Source organism: Cibotium barometz, chromosome 54, assembly GCF_041138505.1.
Source record: "Cibotium barometz isolate CiBa-2024 chromosome 54, ASM4113850v1, whole genome shotgun sequence".
Taxonomy (NCBI): domain Eukaryota; kingdom Viridiplantae; phylum Streptophyta; class Polypodiopsida; order Cyatheales; family Cibotiaceae; genus Cibotium; species Cibotium barometz.
This window is the reverse complement of record NC_141099.1, coordinates 649,764-670,000: the sequence shown is the minus strand read 5'-3', so window position 1 is coordinate 670,000 and position 20,237 is coordinate 649,764. Positions and strand designations below refer to the sequence as shown.

At 46.5% G+C, this 20,237-nt stretch overlaps 2 protein-coding genes across 5 annotated transcripts in view; one reads left to right on the top strand and one right to left on the bottom strand.

Annotated features, from left to right (window-relative positions):
• The window catches only part of LOC147607755 (putative ATP synthase 24 kDa subunit, mitochondrial), an 80,986-nt gene that overhangs the window by 22,770 nt on the left and 37,979 nt on the right, over positions 1-20,237 (top strand). For 3 of the 4 annotated variants that reach the window (XM_086789647.1, XM_086789649.1, XM_086789648.1), the window contains exons 2-6: positions 10,512-10,611; positions 11,870-12,014; positions 12,133-12,243; positions 12,535-12,681; positions 12,801-12,923. In XM_086789647.1, the coding sequence (XP_086645773.1) occupies positions 10,512-10,611; positions 11,870-12,014; positions 12,133-12,243; positions 12,535-12,681; positions 12,801-12,923 (626 nt within the window). Of the gene's footprint in view, positions 1-10,511; positions 10,612-11,869; positions 12,015-12,132; positions 12,244-12,534; positions 12,682-12,800; positions 14,338-20,237 lie in introns of all 4 variants that reach the window. The other variant, XR_015264565.1, reaches the window with a different exon arrangement.
• LOC147607756 (uncharacterized) lies at positions 18,265-19,500 on the bottom strand. The gene is made up of 2 exons (XM_086789963.1): positions 19,329-19,500; positions 18,265-19,243 (listed from the first exon to the last, which is right to left on the bottom strand). Exons 1-2 carry the CDS (start codon positions 19,467-19,469, stop codon positions 18,764-18,766), a joined length of 621 nt encoding a protein of 206 aa, XP_086646089.1. The 5' UTR covers positions 19,470-19,500; the 3' UTR covers positions 18,265-18,763.

Below are 20,237 nucleotides of genomic sequence, written 5' to 3'. Positions count from 1 at the left end.
ATATCTGGTCCTCAGTATGAAACCATCCTTTGTAAGCCTCATGAAAGTATCCATGTAGGACTACTGTTTGTGTGAGAGTGGCTCATGTGTTGTGATCCAGGTATCCTGTATGTATAGTACCAATAAATCATATCTGATCACTCGGTTCCTGTCATCCTGAGAGAGTCTAATAAATGGGGAGTCCAGGTCATACTGGAGTGGGAGGAGGCGATCCATCCTGAGTCCTTGCCTTGTGAACGAGGCGCATACACGGCTATACCATGACTCGTGTCCATTTGTTGCTGCCAGTTGTGGGGAGGACTTCAGGGCGAGCCTCGGGAGTCTCCAGGGGGGCACGGCACTGGTCCTGTGAATGTATGTGATTGTTTGGAAGAGTGCCTCAACTACCATGGGTGCTGCAGCAAACTCTGCCAGGACAATATCATGTGGGACGGATGGTTTGCTGGTTATCATACGGGAGAGTATCATGACCTGAGACCCCCTCTATCCTCTGCCATTTGGCTGCTGTAAGATCAGGTGCCTAGAAGGGTGCTCCATACATCAATGCCGGAGTGACCAAGGTGTCAAGTAGCCACATCTTGGTCCTCGGCTCTTGGAAGTGGGCTTGGAAGCACTCTCTCTCCATGAGAGCAAGAGAGGCATACCCTCGCATCACTCTAGCCTCTGCAGCATGGCTCATAGAAAAGATCGATCCTGTAAAAGTGATTCCCAAGTACACATGCATATGCAATCTCCACTGGGCTGCCGATGTAGGTGAAACTCAGTCGAGATGTGAAAAGAGGGGATGTGTTGACCATAATTTCCCAAGGCTTACGTGGAGATACCGCCATGCACAAAAGTCTTGTAACGTGTTAAGATGCCTCTGGAGAATCTGCAATAAGCACAATGCCATCAGCATAAAGTAGTATGGAAACAAGGATGCTTGCTAGTGATACGCCTCCTCCCCCTCCTCTATCAATGAAGGCCGAAATCTTGTCGATGTAGAGGCCACCAAAGAGAGTGGGAAACAGTGGGCATCCTTGCTTCACTCCAATGGTACTGGAGATCTCCTTTGATAATCCTCCTGGGCATCTCACCCGCCCTATGACTCACTCATATAATGCCATGATCCCCCAAATCATGTCTGATGGTACCCCCAAATCTTGGAGTCTCTGTAGTAGTCTGGCTCGAGGCACTGTATCAAATGCTTTGTGGAAATCCACAAATCAACAACAAACCTGTTGGTGTCATGCTCTACCCTCCTCTATGATGGCTTGGAGGGTGAAGATGACCTGCGGAAGCCTGCATGCCCTGATGCTTTGTGCCCATGTGTCTTTGCTAGTGTGTTGAGCTCAAGCTCAAGTATTGACCATAAAGTTCGGCCAGTGTGTGGCCAATCATAATAGCCCTATAGTTGTTGGGGTCCATGGGATGCTCGGCTTTATGGATGGGTGTGATGATATGGGCCGTCCAGGTGGGTGGGAAGCCTTCCAAAAGAGCTTGTTGAACAAATGGGCCGGAGGGGTGCTAGAGTCTCCCCTGCATGGGAGATGAGCTTTGCCAAAAGGCCGTCATGGTCCTGTGATCTATCATTTTTGAGTCTCCAAATGGCTCGGGCTACCATGTCAGGTGTGAAGAAGGTGGATGTGATGGTGGTGGGATGGGGGGCTGATCTAGTACTTCGTATAGGGATCGTGCATGTGTGCTATATGGATGGAGATGTGATGGGTGTGGGTGGGCGTTTCTCTCGGATTTTCTTCCAGCCCTAAGTATACACTTCACACCTTCGAGAGATTGGTATAAGTCCTTGTATTGTCCCTTAACATGTGCTCATTTCTTACGTCTGGTTGTGTATTGGTTAATCCTTTGAGCATCTCACTCTCGGAGTTGGCCAATTGCAGCCTCGTGTAAGAGACTCACGTAGAGAGGGTATTCGGGACTCGATACTGTGTCCGACTCTCTCTCTCTCTCTCTCTCTCTCTCTCTCTCTCTCTCTCTCTCTCTCTCTCTCTCTCTCTCCCCCCCCTCCCGCTGCCTGCCTGCGCTCTACGCTCTCCCCTCCCGCTGCCAGCCTGCGCCCCCCATCTCTCTCTCTCTCTCTCTCTCTCTCTCTCTCTCGCCGCCTGCCTTGCTCCCCCTGCTCGCTTCCGCCGCCCTTCCCTGTCCGCCGCCTCCCCTGCTCGCCGCCGCCCCCCTGCTCGCTTCCGCCTCCCCTGCTCGCCGCCGCCACCCTGCTCGCTTCCCCCGCCTGCTGCCCTGTTCGCTGTACGCCGCACAGGTCTGCTGGCAATGGCCAGTCTATCTATCCGTTAGGCTGAGGGTGTCCGCCCCCCTTTCCCCACCCACCCTTGCTCAGGCCCCCAAGGCAGCAGCATAACTCTCTCTCTCTCACTTCTTCCATGGCTTCCCCCTTGCGCAACCCGACGAAGGCGACCTTTGTGGTCACAAACAAGAGGATAACAAATGTGGAAAAGGAAATGAAGGAATGGAAGGCAGAGATGGAGGGATGGTGGAAGGAGAAAGCAAACTTTCTCCAAATGGTATTCAATGAGGGTAAGCGGTGGAAAGAGGAGAAGGAGGACCTCATAGCGGAAGTCAAAGACCTTCACGGGGAAGTCAACACGCTCAAAGGCGTAATTTCAGCTCTTCAGAGCGAGCTTGCAGAGGCCAAGGCAAATGGTGGACTTGAAGAAGGTGAAATTCAGCCATCCATGATAGAAGAGCTCAAGGTTATCAAGGAACAAGTACGGGCAATTAAGGAAGAAGAGAAGCAACAGGAAGCAAAGACTTCCTCATGGGTGGAAGTCATCACCAAGACGCAAAAGAAGATGGATGAAGCGGAGAAGTGGATAGAGATCGCCAAGAAGGGTAAAGGTAAGGAGATAACAACCCCTACACCTACAATCATTAACATGACTTTGGAAGAGGAACAACGAAGACGTACACGTGCTTTGCATGTGAGGATTACCGGCCTTAAAGACGGGGATAAAGTTGAAGAGGAGGTGAAAGAGCTTATGGTGTTGATGGAATTGACAATCCGACACACGCAAAAGCCTGGAGAGTGGGCAAAAAAGCGGAGGCAACGGGGAAACATCAAAGGAAAGAGCTCTCATACTTCGCTTCCCTTCTATTGAGGCGAAGAAGGAGTTCTTGAAGAGACGACCCACTTTAAAGAATACAGGCATTTTTCTTGGTGATGATCTTACTCTTTCACAGCTTGCACATATGAAGGAAGTCATGCCAGAGATTAGAGCAGCAAGAGAAAAGGGTAAGATAGCATTTTATAGAGAAGGGAGGGTGGTCATCGTGGAGCGACGCTCTACATGACGGTGCGAGACCTATGGGACCAAATTAAAGCTGGGAGCCTGGAACTGCAATGGATCTCTCAGACTTGATGTAGGTGCCTTTGAGGACAGCTTTAGAGATAGAGATATAGTCTTCTACTCGGAGACTCACCAGGCCCCTGGTCAGATGATGCCACAGGTGACAGGATACAGATGGGAGACAGCTTGCAGAGTAGGGACGAGATCGGTACACAGTAGTAGAGGATCAGGAGGGGTGGCAGTTCTTTTCAGGGAGGAGCTGCAACCGCTTCTACACATAGTTCGGAGAGATGATCAGGCCAGATATATGTGGGTGAGACTGAGGGCCGACACAGGCAGATTCCTGTATATTGCCATATGCTATTTTGCTCCTAGTACATCGACATATGCAGCACCTAGAGGGCAGTCTCCTTTCTCTGTGCGAGATGACGACATATGGGAGTTCTCTAGGGATGGAGACATCATCCTGTTAGGGGACTTTAATGCCCGGACGGGCAACCGCCAGACGGCCTTTTATGATACCTCGGAGGAGATGCTGAGAGAGCTGGACACTCTGGATATGGGATTAGACAGACGCTCACAGGATGTGGAGTGCACAGAGTATGGGAGATATTTGGTAGATATGGGGACTGCACATGGGTTGGCCATACTTAATGGCTTGCAGAGGTTTCCGTCAGCAGCTGGATTTACTTGCTTTCCACATAGACATGGTGCTAGCACAGTGGATTATGTTATGGCTATGCCCAGCTTTGTTTCATGCATTGAGGACTTCACAGTTGGATCTCGGCCCATTGGGGTAGTAGTGGATCATGCATTGTTGACATTGACTATCTCTTTTCACTTTACCACAGCTCAGAGGACACGAGGGGCAGATCACACTCGATATACTTTTACCTCAGAGACTGATGCTGTCTACACAGATGGGATTTATAGACGTCTGTACACAGAGGAGCCAGGGAGACCTTTGGAGGAGTTGACCCATATACTGACAGAGACTTTACATGATGCAGCGAGAGAGGCATATCCACATACTCAGCCTGGACAGAGACAGCGTTCTAGATGTATGCCCCAGAACAGTTGGTATGATGAGGAGTGCAGAGAGACCAGAGCCCGACTGCAGCGGGAGGTTGCTTTGGGAGTCACTACTCACCGACAGTCACGTATTGCCTTCCGACGCCTTGTGCGAAGGAAGAAGCGGGCCTTCCTTGCTTAGCTAGAGCAGGAATTATACCAGCTGTTCTTGAGCCAGGATTCGAGGGAGGCTTGGCGTCTGTTTCATGAGTCCTCCCCTGCTTTGGCCATCACTTCTACAGAGGTCTGGGGTAGTTATGCAGTATCTCTATATACAGTTCCTGGACAGACACCTTTTCCTGACCCGCCAGCACCATGCCCACAGACATGTACTTTCTTTACCGCAGAGATGGTAAGGAAGGCCATTGATAGGATGACGACTGGGAGAGCATATGATCACGATGGATTGGTTCGTGAGCACTTTATTCATGCGAGAGACATGCTGGCAGAGCTTCTAGCAGTGATGTTCAAGCGTGCTATGTGCGAAGGCTTACCCGAGACTTGGAGTAGGTCCACCATCGTGCCTATCTTCAAGTCAGGGGACCCTATGGAGCCAGGTAATTATCGCACTATTATGATTGGTCACACACTAGCACGATTGTATGCATCCATTCTTGAGCAGCAGTTGAGTAGATGGGCAGAGAGAGTTGGCATTCGAGCAGAGGGACAGGCAGGGTTCAGGAGAGGTTTCTCTACTCTTGACCACATCTTGACTCTGCTGGCCATTATTGAGGAGGGCAGGTCGCACGGGCGACGGATTTATTGTAGCTTTGTGGACTTCCGCAAAGCATTTGATACAGTGCCCAGAGCCAGATTGATGAGGCGATTACAGGAGATGGGGGTACCTACAGAGCTCATATGGGGGATTATGGCTTTATACAGATCAGTTGCAGGAGAGGTACGCACCCCAGAGGGGGTCTCTACTTTGGTTCACTCCACTATAGGAGTGAAGCAAGGTTGCCCGTTATCTCCTTCACTGTTTGGTATGTATGTGGATGAGGCTTCTGACTACATTGAGAGATTGGGGGACAGAGGAGCCCAGCTAGCAGGTACATGGATCCCACTATTGTTATATGCTGATGATATTGTGTTGATCTCTGACTCTCCTGAGGGTATGCAGCGTCATCTGGATGCTTTACATGAGTTTGCACATGATAGTGGATTGTCTGTCAACCTTGGCAAAACCAAGGTTATGGTGTTTAACACCACGCCACAGTGGGTTAGGCGATCAGCTTCCACATTTACATATGGGCAGGAGATTGTGGAGTATACAGATGCATATACATATCTTGGGGTAGTATTCAGTGGGCCAGTGTTTTCGATGAGGAGAGCAGCAGAGACTAGATTGACTAGAGCACATGCAGCCCTGGGTGGTTTGGAGAGGATGTGTTCGCAGGTTCAGTTTCAGGAACCTCGAACGAAACTCTGGCTTTTTGACACTCTAGTGACATCAGCTATGCTTTATGGAGTGCAGATATGGGGACCTTCAGTGGGCCATCACAGCGCAGGCGGGTGGAGAGGTATGGAGAGGCCTTTGGTATCTATGATTGCTAGGCTTATTAGAGCCAAGGCTGTGGTACCTCATGAGATTATTCGAGCAGAGCTGGCGGCTGCCCCTCTGGTGATTGAGGCTCTTACGAGATCAGTCTCCTACATACATGGCTTGTGGGATTTCCCCCGAGACAGATATGCACGCCTCGCCCTGGAGTCCTCCCGACAGTTGGCTTTACAGGGAGACACGGCTTGTTGGTATGGACAGATGACATCTTGGTTCCAGGCACATGGTTTTAGCATGGACAGATTGCCTCCCTTCCAGTATTCTCTGGAGGCACCCTCTCTCACTCTTACACGGACAGAGATTACCAGACTCATCCGTCAGGATTTAGTTCAGCTGGACATTAGGAGGACATGGATACAGCCGACTGAGGAGCTGGGCACGAAGATGGCTTTCTACAGAGAGCATTTTCTTCAGCTCACAGCAGATGGTTTTGTGATCAGACCCAGTTACATGGATGTACACTTGTCTCATGCAGTACGATGTGCTATTGGTCAGATTCGCACATCCTCACACCAGCTTGAGATTGAGATTGGCCGATATAGAGGTATACCAGCTGAGGCCATGATATGCCGAGTATGCCATGGGGAGCCAGAGACAGAGCTGCATTATATATGCCATTGTACTGCATACTATGAGATACGTGGTCGTTTCCACTGTTTATTCAGAGAGGGTTTTGGACCACTTTCCAGAGTCATGGGGTACCAGGACCAGAGGTGTTTGGGATTGTTCTTGCTTGAGCTGCGGAGACATAGAGATAGCCTGCTTAGGCGCACAGAGAGCCAGACTCAGAGGCACATTACAGACTTCTTTAGTCCCGCCATCACTGCGCCAGATGGACCACAGCAGCAGCAGGACATGGATACCGCCCACACCAGGGGTACACTGATTGATCGTGCGATTGAGCTTGGGTGGTCCAGACGCCCACGACTACGGAGGAGGGCATCCCAGCATAGACGGAGGTTGCAGCGACAGATTCGGATTATTCTTGCGAGGCATGCGAGACACCCAGTCAGGGTGCTGACCACAGAGGATATTGAGGAGATCCGCCAGTGTCCGATGCGGCACATATTATGAGATGGAGGTACCTCCATAGTGTACCTTCCAGTTCCAGTTTCATTTTCTAGGTGCCAGTAGTATCATCTTTATTTTTCATTTTCTGGGGTTTTTTATCCAGACATTGTATCAGATCCACCATGATGTAACTTTTGGTCTCATAGGTCATTATGGCCTTTTGAAGACGTTAATATAACATTTCATTTCATTTCATTTCATTTCTAGGGCCCCCACCACGAATGGTGTATTTGTTTTATTAGTATGATGCAAATTTTGCAAATAAAAATTTGGTTCTTGATGTCCACTCTTCACCTTGGCTATGAGTGTTAGCATATATCATCTCTTGTGGGTGGTTTTTCTGGTGTTTACAGGGGCACATTTCTATGTGCTCTGGCATTCCCCATATTTTCCCCCATTTTTCTCATATTCTCCCCCTATTTTATGGGCCTTTGATGTGGGTTGCCCACCCCTATTTTTAGGTCGTGTAGGAGCCTAGGAGGCAGCCGGCCAGCTCATATAGGAGTATATAATACTATATACATGTGCTGCGCTCTTCCTCACTTTTCATCATTCCTTGATCATTCTTGATCACTTTGGTGAGCACCTTTAGCCCTCTTTGCCTACGGAGTCCATTCCTTGCCTACGGGCTGGTTGTATCTTGAGGATTAGTGCATCAGCATTTTGCTGTTTTCTCTCATCTCTCTCTTGGAGCCTCAACGTTTTTGTCATTCCTCTACATCTTTCCGCTACCCTTTGACATGGTATCAGAGCCCAGAGACGTTGAGACTTGGAATCGCTGATTGGTGCTGATTTTCTGCGTTTTCACGCAAACTCGGTGGCTGTCTGCAGTGTTTCAAACCTACGTTTTCTTCCCCGGAGGGGCAAATCTGCATTTTTTGTGTTTTTTCTCCTCTCCACTCTCTTTCTATCCTGCCCACCCTCTCTACAAGTGTAGAGAGCAGCTCTTGGGCTGTTTTGGTGGCTGCGTTTTCCAGAGGAGTACATCATGGCAACTCATCCAACCTCAGGCGGTTCAGATATCCACTCTTCCGACTTTTCCTTTAGATGCCAAGTTGGTGTCAGAATATGCAGCGCAGATGAAGAGAAAATCTGAGAACACAAGAGCAAGTGCACTGCAGAAAAACACAGCAATAGAGAGGGAGAGAGAGAGGCGTATAACTCTACTATATACACAAGAAAACCTGGAATACCCAATACTACATGTGTGGGGGCAAGGGGCCATTTTATATGGCCCCTAAGAGCGAGTCGGCCAGCCCAAAAAGCAGTCGACAGCAGTCTGGTGGTACCCGACCTACTCAATCTCCAGTCGGCCAGCTCTCAGGGTGAGTCGTGGAGAAGCAGGAGCAGTCGGCCATCACAACTGGGCCATCCAAGAGCCACAGGACAGCCTCCCACACCAGAAAAAATAGGGAAAAATATGGAGAGTGGGGAAAAATGAGAAAACACCTAAATCGGGCGGGCACACCCAGAACAGAGGCTCTGATGTAAATATATAGACAGGAGATGACTGCTAACAGTTGGATGGCACAAACTATGACATCTGGGAAGTCATGGTGGAAGCAGTCTTGGAGACTTATGATCTTGTAGAGTTCATCACTTGACCGGTCCTTTGGCCCAACCCGAACACCGTAGAGGATGAGGATACGAGGGGTGCCCTTATGCACGAGTTGCTCTATGGGGTCAGCTTAATGCCCGTGCTCGGTCATTTATTCTTCTCAATTCTCAACCCTTAGTCATCGCTCACATCAAATGGGATATCCATGGACATGTTGCTTGGAAGAGACTCTCCGACATCTACGACCGGAAGACACCCATGAAGAGAGTTTCCCTGGAGCTTCAAATGTTGAAGTTTTCACCCAATGATTCTACTTCCATATGCGGGATCACATCAACAAACTGAAGTCATTGCGATATGAGATTTCTGGGTGTAGGAAGGAGAGTTCCATTGAGGATATGGCCATCTGGCTACTTGCTCGATTGCCCCAACTTCTATTCTTCACTTCTTACCTCGGGACAGACGGAAACCATTAGCTGGGATGAGCTGGTGCCTATGGTCCTTGATCAGGAGAGCAAATTCAAGGATTCTTCTTTAAAGAAAGGTAACTAGGATTTCATTGGACAGATAGGGGGCCAGCCTAACAAAGGCAAAGGTGGGGCGCCTCCCTCTAAGGGCTCTAAGGACTCCAAGGATGCTAAGCCGAAGGGGTCTTCAGCCCCTAATTCTTCTAGCAGCCAGAAGGTTTGTGATTACCCCTCCAAATAGGGGCACTTATGGCGACAGTGCTAGAGTTGCACGCGGGACTTGGAAGGGAAGTCGAAGGACAAAGGGGCGAGCTCATTCGCCAAAGTTGTGGAGGAGTCAGGTTTTGTCACCGTGATTGATCTCGAGTCCGATACTCCCCATCCAGTGGTGGAGCAGGCTTTTCCTTCTTGTTCCAACTCACCTCAGTGGATTTTGGATAGCGGTGCCCCACAACACATGACTTATCGCAAGGATTGGCTTGATGCATTGCAGCAACGTTGTGGAAGAGTTGCCATTGGAAATAACTCTACTGTCCCCATCCTTGGCGAAGGGACAATGCCCCTCATTCCGGATGGCGAAGGAGGGAAGTACACCTCAAGAGTGTTGTATGTGCGAGATTTAGGATTCCATCTCCTTTTTGCACATGAGATTTGCAAATTGGGCACTAAGGTGGAATTTATGGAAGACTCTGTGATCATTCGTGACCCTCTCACTGACAGGATCCTATGGCAAGGCATAGAGGACGATGGCCTCTACAAACTCACAGCTCTTTACTCTCACACAGGTACCCGCACAGGCGATCTTTGGCATGCTAGATTTGGACGTCTTTATTTGGAGGCGTGTGGAAGGCTTTTCGGGAGCAGCTGGTGGATGGGTTGCCAGATAGGCACACGTGACTCTTGTCTCAAAGGAAAACATCGAGAGGCCTTTCCAAAGAAGGCTACATGGCGAGGCTCGAGCTACGGCACCTTTGGATTTGGTTCATGTGGATTTGTGCGGCCCGAGATGCGCACTCTGTCTCTTGGTTATGTTAGTTATGTTTTTTTTTTGTTGATGATTTTAGCTGGTATACTTTAGCCTACTTTCTCAAATCCAAAGGCGAAACTTTCGACAGATTCCAAACATGGAGAACCTTGGTGGAGAAATAGTCAGGACACTGTCTTGACATTATGAGCTGACAAAGGAGGCAAGTTCTCTTCTCGCGAGTTCAGACCCCCTTTCAGGCCTATATAGGAAGAAACTCCTTGGTTTCACACTTTTGGGTTTTCGGGTCAGATGCATTTTTTCATTACTTGATGGTGACAGGGGGAAGCTGGACGCTAAGTCCAAGCACCATATTTTGGTTGGAAACAATGTTCTCTTTTCTTTAAAAGAAATTCAGTGGACTTTTTGTTCATGTGCATGATTCCATGTCAAAGTTTATGTAGTGTGTACTGTGTTTTTTTTCGTATAGACTTGAGCATGTGTGCCTGAACTTGTCCAGCTATCTGGAGCGGTGAATTTGATGCAAGCTCAACATCTTGGGTCTTTTTCTTCAGTACGCCATTATGCTGATGCTCCAGCTGCAAATCTTGAAGAACAAGGTATTTTTGGAAAGCAATTTGGTTTCTGGATGTTTGCTTTGTATTTCATGAAAATATGTGATCTACAGGCAGCAGTGTCTTTTTCTGTTCATTCCTCTAGATCTGTTTATTTTTATTTCTCGTGCAGATCACTATACTGTTTTATTTTTGCTCACCGCTACTCTCCTTGAAGCTACACATAGGAGAACGGTCCGATAAGGCAGTTTTATCTTTTTGTCTGACGCGAAAGAATATTCAACTGCTAAGCTTTTTCTTGCTTATGCTGAACTTCCAGACCGTCTTTCTTGAAAGGGCAACGTAAGTACGATAGAAGTCTATGTATGGTTTTTGGCTATCAAGTGGAGAGTGAGTAGGGTTTTAAAATTCAAATAGTGGAAGAGGCTGAAAGTGCTTGATCTAATAAGCCTAAGGACTAAAATTATCTCATATATTTCAACTTTTCAGATCCTTAGACCTAGTCCTAATATAAGCAGCCTGCCCTCCTGATAATGTGGCGCAGTCTGCATCGATTAACAGTTTGGGTGATCCTTACCTAAGTAAGTACCATGACAACAGAAGACTTTGGGAAGCACCATGACTACCACTTATGTAAATGGAAGATACCACATGGGAAGCAGTGTGCTTAAAGAGTTTGAGGGGTTTGAAATTCAAGAGTGAGGCAAGGTCCTATTTACAAGTGTGGGCAGGCTGTTATACACTTGGATAGCAAACTGTTGGTGGAACTTTCTTAGGAAGTGTGGCTCTTGAACAAGCGGATTGCAACTTTGGCGGCTACATTGAGGGCCAATGTTGGCATGCAGGCATTATGGCTGTTCAGCCCATGAAAGTGATGTGATGCTCAAAATAATGTAGCCACAAGTAATAATGAAGCTGGAAATGGTCTATTAAAGTTCATTCTAATGGTAGAGATATTCTTTCCTGACTAACTCATACATATGGGTATTCGTTGTGAGGAAATTGCAAAGTGGTATCATGTATTTGCAGCAGAAGCCTTGGCATGTTACAAAACACCCAAAACATGGGGCTTACTGGCAACACATACGTTTTGGGGCTCCAACAGTCCAAAATTCGTTTTGACACTTCAAACATTGACTCTCTAAATACACACGCAACCTGAGGGTAATCCTATCAATAGAGAACATGTAACAACACGTTGTGATGTAGAGTCGGAGCTGTACATGCCTTTGTCAATTCATGGATAAAGTGAACATTTTAGTAACTTTTAAAGTAAGTATGGATCTTCTTTCTGTGTGTGCAGACCCTTTGAAACGAATTTTTTTCAATATGATGAAGAGATACAAATTATTTATATCGGAGTTGACAAAATCAAAAATCACCCTGGATCCTGATGATTCAAAAGCAGTTGCAGACTACAAAGCAACCATGGATGGAGTAAGGAAAAAGTAAGAGATGTCTTTGTTTTCCAAATATGCCAGCCATCCTTCATGTGCATGGTTTGTGGACCCATTGTGGACTGAATAACCAGGCATTCAATGAATATGGACGTGTTGTGGTATGCAGGGTTGGTGTACCCTCAAAAACACAAAAAATTGCAATGATTATTGAACGCGAAGCGGCAGCAGCGCCAGATGTGAAGACCTTCTATAAGTCCCTGCCAAAGCTGAAGGCTCGGTAGGTCATACCTCTTTTGTTTTAATTTTCTGCTTCTTGTTATGTATGTATGCCCCTGCTGGATTGTTTGTTCTGTGTGTGTTTACATTTTACTTCTCTTCTGAAATGTCTTGATTGTGCAAGAGTGAAAGGAAGGGAAGGACATAGGGGCTTCTAGTTTGATTGTTTCATTTGTCTAGTCTGCAAGGCTCGAAGAAGATGAAGTGGAATTGAAGTTGTCAAGGATCCTCTCATGCCTGGTTGCCATTTTAAATTATGCTTATCTTACGCTTTCTAATGTGGACCTTACAGTTTGGGGGTCAAAGAGGAATATGATGGAGACAAGATGATGCTTGAGGCGGTTGAAAAAGTGGAGAAAAAGATTGGAAGAGTTTTGACCTGGGTTGACAAGGAGGGCATGGGCTTACTTCGTAAAGAATTTGATGCTATCAATAAGGCGTATGCTTCCATCATTTATGAATGAACTTGAATTGCAACATGTTAGATTAACAGTTGTATTGGCTCCTCAAGATAGTTTCACAGGATCGTTATGTTTCCTTTGGGTTACAAAAGTGCAGGTTGGGAGTAAGTCCAAACATGCTGAAAGACTTGGAAGCTGAGCTAGAACTTACATTTGCAAAGGCAGAGCTTCAACATATGAAGAACGAGGTGGTTGAGACAATCGAGACTCACAAAAAGAGGTATCTTGTTGGTTTCAGGCCTTTTGACCTTGGAGCAAAGATGATTCTTGGATTCTTGGATCAATTAGCTGTCTTTTTTTGTCTTGCTGGTCCTACCAGCCAGTTGAGAGTGGCAGCAGCCTGTTGGGCAATAATCATTCCCACTGCTACCCCACAGTGTGTGCAGCCCAATCCAGCACTTTGTTCTGCATCAGGCTTCAGCAGCTCTAGGTGTTCATCCGGGGAACTAGCGTCATGTCTCCAGCCCCCGAGTGAGTGCACAATTAGGTGCTGCAGAAGGCAGCCAGTTTGTAATTCTTCCTATCCTCTTGCTTCTACAAGTGAAGCAAGTACTCTGCAAAGGCAGGAGGGGCATATTGGCTCATTGAGGTTGTGTGCATGTTCTTTGTAAGAAGGGGTGCATTCCTAGAGATCTTAATCATTCACTTAATTAGACACAATTCAAGATAGAATGGATGGAGACAATTATGTTCTACATGGGGTGTGATTATGCGCAGGACTGAAGCGTGCCCTCTTCCCCTCCCTTCTGTAGCAAGCCGATGACTTGGCTCGTTAGGTCGAGGCCATGTGTTGTGTGAGCACGGCCACGTGGCATGCTCGTGGGGATGCGGGCACCTGAAAAGTGTGATTTAGCCGGATATTTAAGAGCTCAAAGGCTTGATGCCGAGGGAGAGAGTGGACTTGAACGAGAGGATTATGAAACCGGAACTAATTATGCATGTGAAGAGCCCAAAATGTGAAATGGTTTGCTTATTGTTTTTGTAAATAAATAAAATGTGAGAAGAGGTAACGAATTTGTATACGTGGCCCCTCCCTCATGCTTCTTGTATCAGGCAGAGGCCGATTTGAGAAAAATCAGAGAAAAGAGATCGAGGAGAATCTTGAGGAATATTGCTGTGTGACAGAGATCTGAAGCCATGTGAAAATATGAGCACCAGTTGTGTCTTTTTTCATTATAAGAGAGAGAGCGTCTATTTTAATGTTGAGAGAGGGGCAATTTGGACACGTTGCAGAAATGGACCTGAATCCCAGAGCCTAGATTGGAGGTGGCTTTGGAGTTTGCACAAGAGGCGCACCTAGGAGAGAACTAATGTAGAGCAGGCACAATACAGCGTCAGCATCGTGATGGACCGAGCATGGTGTAGTGGGTGCAAAGAGAGGTCAGCTCCGCAATTACAAAGAAAAGGCATCATCCATCCTCAGGAGTAGAATGTTGGCGTTGTGCCAACGAGGAGACACACGGTTGTCGCTATCTGGGTGCAGAGAGAAGAACGTAGCCATCATCATCATCATCGTGCTCTTGCTTGCGGAGAAGGTGTCATCATCATTGGCAAAAGAGAGAAGGTCGACATTGAAGTGAAACCAAGCTGGCAGGCTTCGCGAGATCATCATGCTGCAACGACTTTGGAAGGATGTAAGTGGAAATCTTCTTTATAAAAAACTCTAGTTAAATATCTAAGGGTCAAAGGTCGTTTATATAGGACCTCAAAGCATTGAATTTTATAACTTTATAACAATTGGGATCTTTTCCAATATTTGGAAAGGTCCATAGTACCTAGGATAAACCTTCTCTTTGTCCTTATGCTTTCGAAGCCTTGCTTTCTCAAACTTCAATAATACTCAATCACCTTCCTTGTACTCTATGCTTATCCGTAGTCTTTTTCAGTGCAGTCCTTAACCTGTCTATGGCTGTCTGTGTGCAAAAACCGTATCGAGACCTCTAACATACTCATCTGCTGTCTTTTTAAATGTCTCAACAATGAGAGAATAGCTGAATTTATAGTTCTCGCCCAAAGCGCTTGAGAAAAACACTTTGAAACTGTCACGACCCTGTGTTTTTCTGTGGACAGTATGCAGGTGTGCACGGGGACATGGTGGACAGTGTGAATGGCATCAGTTTGGAAGTCAAAAAGGACTCAAGGTTTTAACAAGGTTCTTCTTATTTAACCCATGTGGAAAAGGAGTTTAAATCCTTTAAAAATAAAAAAAATACACTTTATGGAGGGATCGTGGCCCATATGCTATTATGGGGGGCCCATGCTCTTTCCGGGAGGTGCCGGCTGCATCTGCACGTGGGTGTGCTTTTTTGGAGAGAAGGCTGGCGGTTGGATAGATGGAAAAGTCGGGCTGCAGCAGAGAAGGGTGTGTGCTTCCTGGTCGGGCAGAGGCAGCCAGGAGGATGTACTTTCTCTCTCCCTCCCTCGCTTGCTATGAGTCGCACAGCAGCACTGGTGCTTTTTCTTTGGATGAGCTGGTGGGCTGGCCTGCTGGAAACGCAGGACTGTTCTATCTCTCTCTCATGGAGGGCAATCGTGGGCAGGACTTGATGGTGGTGGGCTGAACACAGCAGCAGTCGGGCTGCAGGAAGCACACAGCCCTCTCCCTCCCCTGACTACTGGTGGGATGAACAAAGGAGTAGCCAGGCTGCAGCTTTCTCTCTCTCTCTCTCTCTCTCCTCGCGACGTCCCATACCGCCACGAAGCTGCCCTCGCGGGCCTCAAGATTGCTGCCGGCCTCGGCTGCATAAAGCAGGTGCACGTCTGCACTAGATCCAGGCTCCAAGACCATAGAGCTTTCACAAACTCGCGAGACTCTCTATGATCAATAACTAACCTTGGCCACCCTTTTATAGGCTCTTGGCCGGTCATTGGGCGTCCACACTTGGCCGCCGCCCGTCCATATTTGGGTGCCCGCCCGTTAGTATATCCCTAACTCAGCTCGTCAATCAGCCTGCCTAGTTCCAAGCTTCCCCAAGCCTTGAAACTAGTCTTGCATGCGTATAGCACACGGTAGATACCCACTGTGCACATGACATACTCCCCTTCCTCTAAGAGCTCACTCCTGAGCTCACTAAAAAGCTAGGGTAATCTCTCTGAAGAGAAGTCAATGTCTCCCATGTAGCGTCCTCCTCAACACGATCCTTCCACTTGATCTTGTATTCCGTGATAAGGGTATGACGCAATCTTCGTTCACGAAATCCAAGAATCTTTTCAGGTTCGTGCGGAACAAATGTCATGTCCTGGACATCTATGATTTCTTGAGGAGTAACTAATTGATCTGCTCCACCCAGTACTTCCTTAAGTCTACTGACATGAAATACAGGATGAACTTTCACATGAGAAGGCAAATCCAATTCATATGCAACTGAACCAATCCGTCGTGTAACACGAAATGGTCCACAGTATCTAGGTGATAATTTCAGAGATCTACCTGTCCGTAAAATCTCGGAATCTTTCGGAACTCGCAAATACACCATCGTTTCTTCAGAGAACTCTCTAGGTGAACGATGCCTATTAGAATAAAACCTGTCTCGGTCTTGAGCACTTCTAATAGATTCCTTTGCAACTTGTAACATTTCCTGCATATCTTGCAAAAAATTACGTGCTGCATCATGCTGAAGTCCCGAGAATCCTACTGTAACAGGTGATCTTGGTTGAAACCCGTACATAAGCATGAAAGGACTAAACCTTGTACTTGTATGCTTAGTACTGTTATATGCAAATTCTAACATAGGAAGATAATTCTCCCATGAACTCTGGCTTTTGGATACATATGCTCGAAGCATATTCTCCAAAATCTGATTCACTCTTTCAGTCTGGCCATCAGATTGAGGATGATCAGAGGAACTCAAATTCAAAGTTGTTTCCAACTTCTCAAAAACAAGTTTCCAAAAATCACTCGTAAACTTAGAGTCCCTATCACTGACTATGTCCTGTGGTAACCCGTACAGTCTAAACAATTGCTTGATAAACTGTCAAGCTAATTGCGTAGCTGTAATAGTCTTCCGGGTTGGTAAAAATCTAGCCGTTTTTGTCAAGCGATCTACCACAACCCAAATAGAATCGTGGCCTTGATGTGTTCTTGGCAATCCGGTAATAAAATCCATGGAAATACTTTCCCACTTATTACCTGGGATTCGCAAAGGATGCAACAACCCAGCCTGTCTAAAGCGTTCAGCTTTATTTGCCTGACAAATCTGACACTTGAGAACATAATCTTCTACATACCCTTTCATCTTCGGCCAATAAAAAGTGTGTTTCACTAATGATAGCGTTCTGTGTACCCCAGGGTATCCAGCAGAAGGGGCATCGTGACACTCCTTCAGGATCTTGGACCTAATGTCCGGGATCTGTGGTACACAAATTTTGTCATTACGGAATAGTAAACCATTCCGAATCATCCACTGACCTCCTGCAACCTGTATAGTAGACTGCTCAGTCACCGAGTCTTGGTCAATCAATGAGCTCCCGTTCTGGATCTTCTGCCAAAATGGACCAAAATAACTATCAGTCCTGCAAAGCCCTCTCAATGACTGAAATAAGTCAGTAGAAATCTTGGTGAACGACAAAGTATTCACCTCTCTAATCCGACTAAGGGCATCTGCAATATTATTCATGGACCCTTTCCGATAACGGATCTCAAAATCAAAATCTTGCATTAACTCTGTCCAACGAGCTTTCCTTCCTCTCAAATCATCCGCATCACACACATACTTGATTGACTGATGATCAGTCAATACCACAAACTTGGAGCCATATAAATAATGTCTCCAAACCTTGAGAGCATGAATCACAGCATAAAGCTCCTTCTCAAGGGTTGGCCAACGAGATTGAGTGTCGTCTAGCTTTTTACTTTCAAAAGCAACCGGTCTACCATCTTGAAATAAAGCAGCCCTGATAGCATAGTCACTGGCATCAGTTTCAAGAACATAAGGTCGACTAGGATCAGGCAATGCTAAGATAGGTGCTTCCTTGACTTTATCTTTCAAAAGTCTGAAGGCCATATCCAAATCGTTATTCCAAGTGATAGGCCGATTGGACTTATGTCCACGACCTTTCAATAAGTCGGTCATCGGTAGTGTGAGCTGAGAGTACTCCCGTACAAATTTCCGAAGAAAAACAACAAAACCGAGAAAAGAACGAAGTTGTTTCACTGTTCGCGGTATAGGCCAGTCCAAAACCTTATGAACTCGGTCATAGTCAATGCTCAATTCATCTCTAGTGATCTTGTGTCCCAAGTAAATGATGTCGGTCATAAAGAACTCACATTTACTCAATTTAGCATATAGTCGATTCTGTCTTAAAATAGATAAGACAATCGTGAAGTGTTTGACATGATCCTCAAGAGTACGACTATAAATCAAAATATCATCTAAGAACACCACCACAAATTTTCCCAAATGTTCACGAAAAAGATCGTTCATCATTTGCTGGAAAGTGGCTGGAGCATTGGTTAACCCAAAAGGTAATACGAGAAACTTGTAATGGCCATACCTAGTCCGAAAGGCGGTTCTTTCGACATGCCTTTCATGAATACGTATCTGGTGATAGCCAGTACGTAAACATAGTAACCTGGACCGGCAGAGACGGTCGGTTCGGACCGGGTTGGAAACGGTGTTTCCGAGTTTCCGCGAGGTCGGAAACGGCAAGAAACGGAGTTTCTTTTGAATTTATTTTAGACATGTAAAAAACATGCATAGAGACATCCTATTAAATAAACTTATGTCAAGAGATGCAAAAAACATGCATAGAGACCTCAAACAAGACACATCAAAGACTCAAGTGGACATTAGAATCATAACACTTAACAGAATGTAGATAATGGACATGTATGATGTCGCGGCAAATTCATGTGAACCATAAAAAACTAAAGGCTGAAGGCCGAAGCATACATAGCAAGCTGCAAATTGTGATCATAATACATCATACATATCAGCAATGATCATCAAACTTGGGAGTCAGAGGTTCAAAAACTACAAAATAACCGACATGCCGGCTGTCCATAATCCCTAAGGATAAGAAAAACTAAACAAAAAACATGGAACATCAGTGAATCAGTGATCACTGTTGAGCCTCATCTGAAGCACGCGAGGAGTCTGAATCCTCCTGAGAGTCCTCATGGCTCTCGTGTGTGTCCTCACTGCAAGAAGATGAGTCCTCTCCAGTAGCCTCCTCTCTAGCAGCACTAGTACTAGCTGCAGCCGGCCTTCCTCTCCTACGACGACCACCACGTGTGTCGTGAACTGGTGTTGTGGCCTCCTCGTAAAGCAAAGTGTAAAGATCTCGGTCCTCTTGTAGAATTGTGGGAATATCCCGCACCTTCTCAATGTCAATCTTGTCGACATTCACTTGCATTGGCTCAAGACCCATAGCTGCCCGCTCAAGAAGCTTCAAGTTACAATTGCAGAAAACAAGACGCTCAAGTTGGGCTGTAGTCAACTTGTTCCTCCTCTTCGTATGGTAGAGCGCCCATGTGCTCCAATTCCTCTCACAAGTTCCAGAGCTGCAATCTTGTGAGAGGACTCGAATGGCAAGACGTCTCTGTTCAAAGAGCAGATTTAGGATTAGTACATTATACAAATAAGGTGTCGCCGTTAAAGCTTAAGCGGAGGGGCTTCTTACTCACCAACGTAGGCACACCATGTCCATATTTCTCCCACCATGAGACCGGCTGAAGCTGCGTTTCTCGAAGTTTTGCAGTAGGTCTTGTGAAGTAGCCAGTGTTGTTGCGGAAAGCAAGGAGATCATCCTCTAAGCATCGCAACATCTGCAAATTGCCACCACACCATTTCTCCACATAGGTTTGCAACACATGAGCCACAGCATGGATTGGTCTATGAAACCAAACCCAACGGTTTTGCCAAATCTGCTTGATCTCCGCGATTCTACAAGTAACAAACAAAACCAAAGAAAGACTTTAAAGTTATAACTTAGAAAAGAGCCAAGACAAAAAGGCAATTTGGCAAAGGCTCATGAGCCATGAGTCATGAGCGAAGAAGTACGTACCTCTCTACAGATAGGTAGGCATTGTTGTCTAGTGCCTTCTCGATCCTATCCATGTACTCATAAATGAGGCCTAGTGTACTCCCCTCCATGTCCGTGATGCGCAAGACCGTGTAGATGAGATTTAAGGTCTTCACTAATGCCTCTGCCTCTTCCCACCATGCTTCATTGAGGATCTTGCGTCTAAAATCCACAAACTTTGGGGTCATACTCTTACCCGACTGGATCCATGCATCACAACTAATAGTGCGAATCAGATTTGGCCGCACACGAAGAAGCCGCTCAAGCACTATGAACATGTATGCAAACCTCGTAGTGGATGGCTTGAGAAGCTCCAAGGTACTATTAGCCCTGTACATGCTCAAAACCTTTGGTCTTTTTGTCACAAATTTGACAATGCTCCTCGCGGTGGCAAAGATTTCGCTGACCCAAAAAATTCTCCCCAAATCCTCAATCAATAAATCAAGACTATGGGAGGCACAAGGGGTCCACACAATTGTTGGGAATGCATCCTCCAACATACTCCCCATGG